Source organism: Aegilops tauschii, chromosome 7 (genome assembly GCF_002575655.3).
Source record: "Aegilops tauschii subsp. strangulata cultivar AL8/78 chromosome 7, Aet v6.0, whole genome shotgun sequence".
In the NCBI taxonomy this organism is placed as follows: Eukaryota; Viridiplantae; Streptophyta; class Magnoliopsida; order Poales; family Poaceae; genus Aegilops; species Aegilops tauschii.
In genome coordinates this window covers 159512989-159524964 of record NC_053041.3, presented here as the reverse complement: position 1 = coordinate 159524964, position 11976 = coordinate 159512989, and the positions used below count along the sequence as shown (strand labels likewise).

Below are 11976 nucleotides of genomic sequence, written 5' to 3'. Positions count from 1 at the left end.
CTTACACAGACAAGCTTAGATTAGATGGAGTCTTAGAATTTATTTAATCATGTACTCCCTCTGTAAACTAATGTAAGAGCGTTTAGATCACTACTTTAGTGCGCTAAACGCTCTGATATTAGTTTATAGAGGGAGTATTAATTAAAGAGTAATATTGCTTATCGTAACAAATCGTGCGGTTGGCCTCTTTCCCACTCCCACTGACGTATCCCTTCCATCTCCTGTAACCGTCACGTCTTGTTGATGCACCTCGGGAAGTATAAATACGTAAACTCATCATCAATAAAATAAAATGAGACTGTTCATTGCATTCGTTCCTTAACACTAGCATCAGCAATATTGCCCGGTCAGCAAAACCCTTCCACGTTAGTACATGGTTACACTGATTTATTGGCCATCCGATTTCTGTTGTGAAAAATCATGTTCCTTCCAATGACGCACTAAGCGAGAACGCATTGATTGTAATTGGCGTACCATAGCGTATGAATTAGGAGCTTTCGACTTGAAGCAACAAGTCTCACCCATGGAATTTCTTGTAGAGACAGTATTAAGTATACAATCTACCCAAATCATTGGTCAAGCACATGGAGCTACAGAAGGTTATTCCCTTGTTGCATATAACATCCTCTGGATAATTGTCCTCACATCCGTTGAAACTAGCTAGTTCAGAGACGAATGGTACATACATGCCGTGTTACGATGGACGGCAATCATGAACGAGTGGACGGCCTTAGCGGCATCTATTTTCTTCCTCTTTTTTTCTGCATTGACTTATTCGTTTAGCTGCGTTTGAATCAGCCGAGGCGGTTGTATTGAGGTGTTAGTTAGCACATGCATGTGTACTTGTGTACACACATAACAGGTTGTCAACTTGTCACACGTTGGCATGCACCCAAGGCTACGTAACCAGCCGGCATGTGTATAAATACAGGGAGTTGCGAGGACATCTACACACCATCCGTCCATTTCCTCAACATAGATACTTGAAACATTCTTGTCTGTAGCCACATAATTAATTAGAGCTTAATTTGATCCTGTAATTGGTTAAGGTCCATGGCGATCAGGTCTTTGCTGCTCCCTCTGGCCCTGCTGGCTCTCGCAGCTAGCTCGGCAGCGGTGGCTAATCTAGAGATCGGCTTCTACAGCAAGACATGCCCCGACGCCGAGAAGATCGTCCGCGAGGAGATGGCCAAGATCATCGCCGCCGCGCCCAGCCTCGCCGGCCCGCTCCTCCGTCTCCATTTCCACGACTGCTTCGTCAGGGTACATGACTTGCATGTTCTTGTATTTCTGCTGCTATTGATCATCAAATGTATGCTTACATGTCTGCATGCAACGCAAATTAAATTGCAGGGTTGTGATGCCTCTGTCCTGCTCGAATCCACCGACGGTAACGTGCCGGAAAAGGACGCCAAACCAAACAAGAGCCTGCGAGGGTTCGGCTCCGTGGAGCGGGTGAAGGCCAAGCTCGAGGCCGCGTGTCCGGGTATCGTCTCCTGCGCCGACGTGCTAACCCTCATGTCCCGCGACGCTGTCGTGCTGGCTAAGGGACCCTTCTGGCCAGTGGCGCTGGGGAGGCGAGACGGCAGGGTGTCCAGCGCCACGGAGGCCAGCAACGAGCTGCCCCCGGCCTCCGGCGACGTCCCTCTACTCGCCAAGATCTTTGCCTCCAAGGGCCTCGACCTCAAGGACCTCGTCGTCCTCTCTGGCGCCCACACGCTCGGCGCAGCGCACTGCCCGTCCTTCGCCGACCGGCTCTACAACACCACCAGCGAGAACGGTACCTCTGGCCTCGTCGACCCGTCTCTGGACAGCGAGTACGCGGACAAGCTAAGGCTCAAGTGTAAGAGCGTTGATGACCGCACTATGCTGTCGGAGATGGACCCCGGTAGCTTCAAGACCTTTGATACCAGCTACTACCGCCACGTCGCCAAGCGGAGGGGACTCTTCCGCTCCGACGCGGCGCTCCTCTTTGACGCCACCACCAAGGACTACGTCCAGCGTATCGCCACAGGCACGTTCGACGGCGACTTCTTCAGGGACTTCAGCGAGTCCATGATCAAGATGGGCGACGTTGGCGTGCTCACCGGGGCCGAGGGAGAGATCAGGAAGAAGTGTCATGTCCTCAATTAGTGGTTGTTCATTCTTTACTGTAAATGCACGCGTTCGATGATGGTTGTGTGAAACTATTTATTGTAGTGGTGTGATTTATTATTGAGTAAAAATCATTTATTCACCAACCCTAATGATCTGCTCCAAAGCTTGTCCATATCCACCTCGGCAATGGTCTGTCGTAAAGCCACGATACCAACAAGATTTGCAGATTGTGTTTCTACATATTGTTCTAGAAGAGGATGTGTACACGAGACAACCACTAGAGATTTTGAAGATACATCATGTGTACAAAGTTGATAAAGTCTTGTATGGACTAAAATAAGCACTTTTTTCATGAATATGTTGTATGTGTATCTTTTTATTGATAGATGATAGAAAGTATAAGGTGCAACTCTCAACCAACGTACACACACATAGGCCTAGAAACATCCTCTTCCCTAGAAGGAAGAGTGCGAGTTGAGCAGAGGGAGAAGGGGGGGGGGGGGGGTGCTCAGCCCCAGAAACTAAAGCTCGGGTTGCATGTAAAATCCTATATATCTAGCCCTTTGGCACCAGCACGAGCCCATTTGCACGCCTCTTCCTTCATGTCGTGGATGAGACTGGCTGAGGGAGGATGCACTCCATCGAAGATGACAGCGTTGTGGTGTTCCAGATTTCCGAAGCAGTGAGGACGTTCAGGCAGGCCAACCTTTGCGTGGGCAGGGGGGCATGTTTGTGTCCCCTGACCACCAGTTGAAGAAGCCAACTTCGTCGTCACCGGGGTGGATGGTGAGACGGCTCGAAGACAAAAACTTTTGCCATGAGATCTGAAAGAATACACATCCAATGAGGAGGTGATGCGGGTTCTCAGCTTCCTGGGGCGGGCGCCATAAGGGGCCCATCGCCGACGTATTTCATCACGGGATAAGTTTTGGAATGGTTCACCTGTGGCGGGCGAGAGGATTCACTCACCACTGCAACTCATGTAGCTGTGGCGGGCTGATTTTGCTACCTGCCACTGCTTGCTTTTAAAAATATTTGTGGCAGGTTCTCCGCCATGCCCGCCACTAATTTGTGATCTCCTATAAGCCCTTTCTCAGTAGTGTCATTGCGAATTTATTAAACAAACTAGGGTAAAGAAAATTTAATACAAATGCAAATTATTTGAATATTAGCATGGCAATTTATCTTTCTTTTTTGACGGGAAAGCCATCATGGCTGCTTTATTACCTCAAATCAAAATTATATCGTTTGCTAAAGCGTTGAGAATAAAACTAGGAGGTGTATCCGACCACACCGTCGGTGGATTACTCTTGCCATAGCTAGCTAAATCATGGGCAACCATGTTTGTCTCTCTAAAACAATGTTCAACAGAGACCTTCCCGAAATCTTGTAGTAGACTACGAAAATCGTCGAGAATTGGTGCAGCCACTGGTGTGTACCCTTTATTCAACTTCAGAGTCTATATGACGATCAAACTGTCGGACTGAATCATGATTTTATCACAGCTAAGGCCCCGTATGAACATGATACCCTAGCGCATGGCCTCCACCTCCGCTGATATCACATCAGCCACATGTGTCATTTGCGTTGTTGCTGCCGTAATGAACCCCCCGTCATGGTCGCGCACCACCATCCCACACGCTCACGTGTGATCTTCCTAAATGAAAGCTAGATCAACATTCAGAATTTGCATCCCAGTTTGCGCCCTCTTCCATGCCTTCTGGCAATCCACCGGATTGGGTTTACTCACAGAACATAGTTTAGTTTTTTTACGGGAACGGACACAGTTTAGTGACAAAGCTCATATCGCCATTGAAGTGCAAAAAGGGTTCTGGACCTGTTCTCCTTTGGCCATCTCCCTTCTTTGCCACCATAGGTACCAACAAGTAGAAGCGATGACCTCCGGGATATCGACTATATCCATATAATTTCGAGCAAACTTGTCATCACACAGGAGAAATTATATTACCTTGGCGCCTTCTTTGTCTGTCCGTGTAGCTTTGTTAATGTCATCAGGGAGGCCCAACTCAAGCCACACTGATCTGGCTCGCTTACATCCGAACAAGGCGTGCTTCGAGTCCTCTGCTCCAGCATGACAAACTGGGCATTCACCACTGACCAGAATGTGACGATTTGCAAGAGTACTTCTAAATGGGATCACGTTGTGCAGGAATCTCCAAATAAAGATTTTGACTTTACTCGTCATCTTCATCTTCCACACTTCCTTCCTCACAGGATGGTTCATGGTACTAGATTGTCTGCCATCCTGCCCAAGCTTACTCCCATATTGATCATCCCATTCAAAGTAGTACGCAGAACAAACAGAAAACACTCCGGTTTATGCAACATTATCTTCAAAGTTTTGCTGCGACAAAGGTATTTGCAGGATGTGTTCTACATCTAAACTCAAGCAATTTCACCGAATTAAGGGTTCATCCCGTTCACCAGAAGTTGGGTCAATCAATTCACTCACATGTGATAACAAGCAGTTTTATCGGCGTGTTACAGTTTTCCTGGCTGCTAGGTATCCAGCTATCCTCCCATATATCGATCTTCCTTCCATCTCCAACTCTCCAGATGCATCCTTTTTAAAAATGTTTGAATTCCTACAAAGATACTCGATGAACCCTTCTTCAAAGTACAATTCAAAATGTCTCCAGTTGGATAGTATGTTGCACGTAACAGCCTAGCACATAATGAATCATAGTGCTCGATTAACCTCAAAATAATGCTAAATTGAAAACATGAATATCTCTGAAACCCATCCCACCTTTTACTTTCGGTACACACATCTTCCATCATGCAAACCAGTGCATCTTACGCTGATCATCCTCGTCAACCCACCAGTAATGCGACATTGTTCGCTAGTGATCCCCTTACAACTTTTTCTTTTGGGAATTTAAACACACTCAGCGCATATGTTGGGATGGCTTGGGCCACTGCTTTCAATAACACTTCTTTACTTCCATATGGCATGGCAATTCATCTTAACATACAACATGGCAGCCCTTTTTGTGTTTTTACGATGGCATACCTAGCATTTTTTAGGCAATATAACATGGAAACTTTTTGTTTGTGTTTTAAGTTGATGTTTTAAAAAAATACTTGAATCTAGAACATGACCAAACATTTTCTTTCAACATATAGGTGATTTTTTATCATGAACATGGAAACCTTTCTCCTCTCGTTTATTAACGTGGGCAAAATTTGTGAAATTTTGTTTTTTACCATACTACCTATAGCTAAATTAAAAAAACCACAGTGTGCTTTTTACCAATAGTTTTGGCAAAAAAAATTGAAGGGAATTGCGATCGGGCTAGACCGCTGGAGGTCGAGGGTGTTCGCGTGGGCAGGCATACCATATAGTGAGCTAAAATGTTCGCTCATCTCTCTCTCCTGGATCAAACGAATCGTTCGGTGGGACTCCATACCCCGGCCAAGATAATGTTGATGCAGCGGTAGCGAGGAATGCAGGCTTGGGAGCTGTAGCTGCGATTGGCGGAGACCATAAGATGGCCTATTTTTGGGTGCTTCAGTCCTTGTAACTACTGGATCATAGATCCCACAACACTTCAAGCAATTGTTGCTAGCGAAGTTTTGGCTCTCTCAGAAGACCTGCACGTGCAAAGGATTCATGTCACGTCTGGTTGACATCAAGCAATGTAGCGCTGTGGAATATGGAGCATTCATTTGGGGAATCATAGAGTATTCTAGTGTTTTTACACTTTGTAATTTTGTTCATGAGATTTGAAGCTTGAATTTCGAGAATCACAATTTAGCGATGCATGCTTTAAATTTTAGCGGTTGACCATCATGTTGGTTAGGAAAATCGGATGACCTTTTGTTCGTCCGTGTAAACATTGTGATGGATCAATAAAGCTTCCTGAGATTGCCTCGAAAGAAGAAGAAAAACTCTTTACTCCCTCCCCCCCCCCCCGGCGATCATCAGATGTATATTCAAGTCCTTAAATCCGTAGGTGTAGCATATGCAACTGTGTTGCAACTCCTTTTTCTGATAAAAGAGAGCTTCCTCTCCGATTTCATTTAAAGAAATCATAAGGTTCACAGAATCTAGACCTAAGACTTGCTAACAGACTCTAAGCCCCCTCGAGGACAAAAGCTGACAATGCTATGCTGAAAAAGGGATCCATCCCTCCCTCCTCCCTCATACAATTAAGTCAAGATAGGCTACTATCTAGCACCATATAGCACCAGAGAAACCAAAAATGCTAGTGGAACCATATATCCGCTATTACATGGAGAAAAGAGTCTCTCCTTACATTTTTTACCAGAAGCAACAAGTAAGGAAAGGAAATAAAACATTGAGCTATGGGAAACAAGGAGAAGAAGCTTCAACATGTCTAATCTTCAGGAGCCTTCCAGTCTAGGCTCCCCGGTCGTCCATCCATGTGTCGCGTTCAAGATCTCCCTAGCCACCCGTTTAACTTGCTTTACGCCCTCCTTCATGCGCTTTAGTCTTCCTTGGTTTTTCTGCAATACACACCATTCATGCAAAAAAAATTATAATCAAGTTCACAGGAACACATGGATCAATCACCCTGTGATTATCAAAAACTAGTCAGTTTCTTTGTTTCCATATCGTCCATAACATTGTAGATATTCCAACTTTCATGAGATACTTGTCATTTTTTTCAAATTTATTTAGCCATCTTCCAAAGATATCATTAATATTGTCAGGTATATCTCGCAAATCAAAGGAATACTTCATGACCATCCATAACATTTTTGCTACCAAGCAATGTATAAAGAGATGGTCTATATCTTCCTCTCTCCCACAGAAGGAACATTTGTTGTCCCCCTGCCATCCTCTCTTTTTTAAATTTGTTTAGTGAGAATACTTTTCCTAAGCAACAGCCATAAAAAAACTTTAACCCTGGCATCTTTGTTTTCCAAAGTAATTTGTAAGGATATTGTAAACCATTTTGGATCAGATGTCTGTAGCAGATTTTGGCAGTATAATTTCCATCTCCTGTCAGTGTCCATCTCATCTTGTCCTGGCATCTTTCTAAAGTCACACTCTCACACACCTCCCTAATGTGTTCCCACAGTTCGAGAGACTCCCCCTCAGAGATCTCCTAAAGCTTACTTTGTCAAGTCTTTTTCTCAGAATATCTGACACCGACTTTTCTTTATCAAAACAGATGTTATATAGGCGTGGATGACTGTCTTTAAAAGTTTTAGGGCCAATCCACCAGTCCTCCCAGAACCTGGTATTTTCACCATTCCCTATATCAAACTTACATAAGGAGAAGAAGAAATTTTTATGTTTCAATAGCTCCCCCCCCCCAAACAGTGAATCTCCGCTTCTACTCTTAGCATTAGTGACACATTTCTTTTTTATATATTTATTTCTCAGGATTTCTTGCCATATCCCATCCATGTTATAAATTTTCCACCACCATTTACAGAGCAAGGCTCTATTCATAAATGCTAGGTTTTCTATGCCTAGACCTCCCATATCTTTCGGTTTGCACACCTCTGCGCATTTCACTAGATGATATTTTTTCTTATCATTATTTTCTTTCCATAGCACAATCTAGCCCTAAAGAAATTCATTCTTTTTTCCACACCCACAGGCAAGCCATAGAAGGACATCATGAAGTATGGGATTCCAGTTAAAGAAGATTGTATCAGAGTCAATCTCCCAGCACTAGCTAACAACCTCCTTGCCAGGTCCCACATTTCCTCTCCATTTTGTCTTCCGACGGCTTCTAGTTTTTGTTTTTGATTCTTTTTTATCAACAGAGAGCCCTAGATATTTCATAGGGAGTTCCCCCACAGGGCAGGTAAAAATCCTAGAGTATTGATGTTTTTTGTCAACAGCTGCGCCAAACAGAATGATCTCACTTCTGTGGAAATTAATCTTCAGGCCAGACATTTGTTCAAACAAACATAGTATATATTTCAGATTGCAAGCACTTTTATAATCGTCTTGCATTAGGAAAATAGTATCGTCTGCATGTTGCAGCATATTAATCCCCCCTTCTAAGGTGTCAGCCAGCAACATTTAATTAGGCCAGCTTTTCTAGCATTATTAAGATGGCCAAGGCATCAGCTGCTAAATTGAACATTAAAGGGGACAAAGAATCCCCCTGCCTGAGCCCTTTATGTGTAGGGAAATAGGGGCCATAATTTTCCTTAACTTTAATACATACTTTCCCCCCTCTAATAGTACCCATAACCCAATCTATCAATTTATCAGGAAACCCTTTTCGTTTCAGCATCTGAAGAACAAAAGGCCATTTGATTTTATCATAGGCTTTTTCAAAATCTACTTTCAACAACAGAGCACTCTATTTTTTAAAATGAACACTATCAAATGCTTCATGTAGCACCAGAACCCCCTCCATAATGTACCTCCCTTTAATAAAAGCAGTTTGCACTAGGGAGATTATAGAGTCAGCCACTAGATTGAGTCTGTTCATTAAGACCTTTGTAAAGATTTTAAAGCTTACATTCAACAGGCATATGGGTCTAAATTTTTGTATCTGGTTAGCTTCTTTAGTTTTTGGCACTAGGGTAATAATTCCATAGTTCAAATCTGGTGGCTGACTCTATAATCTGTTTTTATAAAATTTGTTTAAGATATTCTTTAATCAGCTCCCAAAAATGTTGATATAATTCAGCAGTAAAACCATCTGGTCCAGGAGACTTGTTATGAGCCATCTAGAAAACTGCTATTTTTTTCCTTCAAAGAAAACTCCCCAATCAGTAGCTCTTTTTGAGTGGGTAGTATTGTGTCAGGATTATCAATGCACAATGAGATACTTGATACTTCAGCCTATCCAAATAAGTTTTTATAAAATTGTGTAATATAATCAATTAAATTCTTCTCCCCTTCCACTCTCCCCTCTCCCTGATCAAGAACTGTAATCTTGTTTCTCCTACGTCTCCCATTAGCTTTCGCATGAAAATATTTAGTATTCCTGTCTCCCCCAATCAATTTGTCTACCTTCGCTCTCTGTTTCCATTTAGCTTCTTCCTGCCCCAACAGCCTATCTAGCTGAGCTCTATGTTCTATTTGTTCTCTCCTCTCATCTATATTTAATCCATAGTTCTCACATTTTTTATCAATATTATCCAGTTTAATCAGTATATCTTTTTTGAGCTCTCCATACCATGCATTCATGTTTCTATTCCAGCCTTTCAAAACTGGTATTATGCTTCTCAGCTTATTTTGCCAATTATCCAGACTAGAGATTTTGGATCCATTTGTTTTTTTAACGGACCAGCTGATGGCTGGCATATATTGATATCATAGCAGGAAGCAGGCGGGAAAAACACTGAAGATGGTGTTTGATCAAGGGATCAAGGAGAGAAAAAAGAAGAAGTGAAAGAAAGCACAACTAGCCGGGGGCTATGCTGGTAAGATAATCTCTCAGGGAGGATCCCAGAATGGGTGCTCTAGGTGTGTCGCTCCTGCTTGGCGCCATAGTTCGACATTTCTTCTGATGCTCGCTATGGTTTCTGCATGGTTTGCTATCTTATGTCTGAAAGTGTACTCGTTGAGCTGCTGCCAAATGTCTCCCAGCACCAAAATGATCATTGTCTTGATGCCCTTCTTGTGCTCGGGTCTTGCTCCGTTTAGCATCTCGGCTATTATCTCCACAGCCTTGTTCTTGTGCTGCCAAACTGTGGGGTGCAAGGAGTTGCATCCGTTTCCTTGAGCAGTTCTTGCCCAGATTGTTGATGAAAAGGGGCACTGCCAGAACAAGTGGTGTGAGGTTTCCAGATTTATGAGACAAAACTGGAAGAAATACTCATTTGGCCATCCTCTTCTCTGTTGCGGGTCGTTGCACCATAGCCTGTTTTTGAGGAGTAACCAGACCATAAATTTTAGTTGGGCCGGTGCCCATGCTTGCCATGGCATCTTTCTGAAATTAGTCTTGATCATCCCTTGGAATTGGCAGCTGTATGCCGAGCTAGTGGAGAAGGAACCCGAGGCCGTGTGCTTCCACTGAATTGTGTCTCGTACTTGCTCATTCAGGCTTAGGTTTTTTGAGATAAGACATCTGTTCAGACGGATCACTTCCAGCCATAGTTGCTGCGTGTTTCCATGAGCAAGATCCAAAATCCAAGTGTCATTGAGGAGTGCTGCATGAACTGTCCTGTTCTTTCTTCTTGAGTGCATGTGGAGCTCGGGGAATTCCATTTTTAGTGCTCCTGCACCAGTCCAAGAGTTGTCCCAGAACCTCGTCGTCTTCCCATCTCCCAGCGTCACCGTTGTTGAAGCATTGAAGAGGTCTTTGTCCCCTTAGTCGCATGGTAGTTGCATGCCAACCCAAGGTCTGTTGGGTGTGATCCAAGAAAACCAGAGCCACCTGAGTCTGAGTGCACGACTGAACCAATGCAGGTTTGAGATGCCAAGGCCACCGTTGTCGATCGGAGTGCACACCATCGACCTGCTTACTTTGCATTTCCCGCCGTTGACCTCTTCATCTTAAGCCCATAGAAAACGCCTTCTGAACTTGTCCACCTCGGCTAGGATCTTCTTTGGCACATTCAGAACAGTCAGAGCAAAAGTGGGGAGTGCGCTCAACACGCTTCTGACAAGAACTCGCCTCCCTGCAATGGACAAGAGGCGTCCTTTCCAGCCTGCCAAGCGAGCTCTGATTCGGTCCAGGATGAACTGCAAATGAACTATGCGTAGCCTAGAGATGGTGACTGGCAGCCCAAGGTAGCGCAGGGGGAAGTGAGCTTGCTGTCCTCCAAAATTCTGAAGCACCTGCTCCAGGTCAATGTGGTCAGACCTGATAGCAGTGACAGAAGATTTCAGCAGGTTCACTTTCAGTCCTGAAGCTTGTCCGAAGTCGTGGATGATGCTCATCAGAGTGTCAATCTCCTCCTTCACTGGGTTGGCAAAAATGATGGCATCGTCCGCATAGAGGCTCACACGCAGCGAGAGATCCCTGCCTGGTAGCGAGTCGAGCTCACCTACCTCCATGGCGCGTTGGAGGAGCCGGTTCAGGGGATCTATGGCGATGATGAAGAGGAGCGGCGACAGGGGGTCGCCTTGCTTGAGTCCTCGGCAGTGCAATATTTTCTTGCCCGTCGCGCTATTTAGCAAGAAGGAGGAGGTCGATGTCGACAGTAACATAGCGATCCAGTCACGCCATCTAGTTGAGAAGCCTAAGGCTTGGATTAGTTCGAGTAGGTATTCCCAGGAAACATTATCAAATGCTTTTGCTATATCAAGCTTGATCAGGAGTGCGGACGTCTTTTTTCTGTACAGCACTCTAACTGCATTTTGGACGTAGAGGAAGCTGTCGTGCGTGCTTTTCCTTGCCAGGAAGGCAGATTGTGCTGGCGAGATTATGGAGTCGATGACGTTCGAGAGTTGCATGGAGAGGACCTTGGTGATCAGCTTAGCTACAGAATGGATGATACGTCTCCAACGTATCTATAATTTTTGATTGTTCCATGCTATTATATTATCTGTTTTGAATGTTTATGGGCTTTACTAAACACTTTTATATTATTTTTGGGACTAACCTATTAACCGGAGGCCCAACCCAAATTGTTGTTTTCTTTCCTATTTCAGTGTTTCGAAGAAAAGGAATATCAAACGGAGTCCAAACGGAATGAAACCTTCGGGAGAGTTATTTTTGGAACGGAAGCAATCCAGGAGACTTGGAGTAGACGCCAGGGAAGCTTCGAGGAAGCCACGAAGCAGGGAGGTGCGCCTGCCCTCTAGAGGCGCCCCCACCCTCGTGGGCCCCTCGTGGCTCCCCTGACCGACTTCTTTCGCCTATATATATATATCCATATACCCTAAAACCATCGGGGGACACAATAGATTGGGAGTTCCGCCGCCGCAAGCTTCTGTAGCCACCAAAAACCAATCGGGACCCTGTTCCG

At 44.5% G+C, this 11976-nt stretch overlaps 1 protein-coding gene across 1 annotated transcript; it reads left to right on the top strand.

Annotated features, from left to right (window-relative positions):
* Positions 1 to 852: 852 nt before the first annotated feature.
* On the top strand, positions 853 to 2282 carry LOC109779098 (peroxidase 1). The gene is made up of 2 exons (XM_020337705.4): positions 853 to 1263; positions 1354 to 2282. Exons 1-2 carry the CDS (start codon positions 1054 to 1056, stop codon positions 2131 to 2133), a joined length of 990 nt encoding a protein of 329 aa, XP_020193294.1. The 5' UTR covers positions 853 to 1053; the 3' UTR covers positions 2134 to 2282.
* Positions 2283 to 11976: the final 9694 nt, after the last annotated feature.

Excerpts from the sequence above, each read along its gene's own strand:
- LOC109779098 (XM_020337705.4), top strand. The coding sequence starts at position 1,054 with ATGGCGATCAGGTCTTTGCTGCTCCCTCTGGCCCTGCTGGCTCTCGCA. Across the intron at positions 1,264-1,353 it reads TCCACGACTGCTTCGTCAGG|GGTTGTGATGCCTCTGTCCT; the intron begins GTACATGACTTG and ends ATTAAATTGCAG.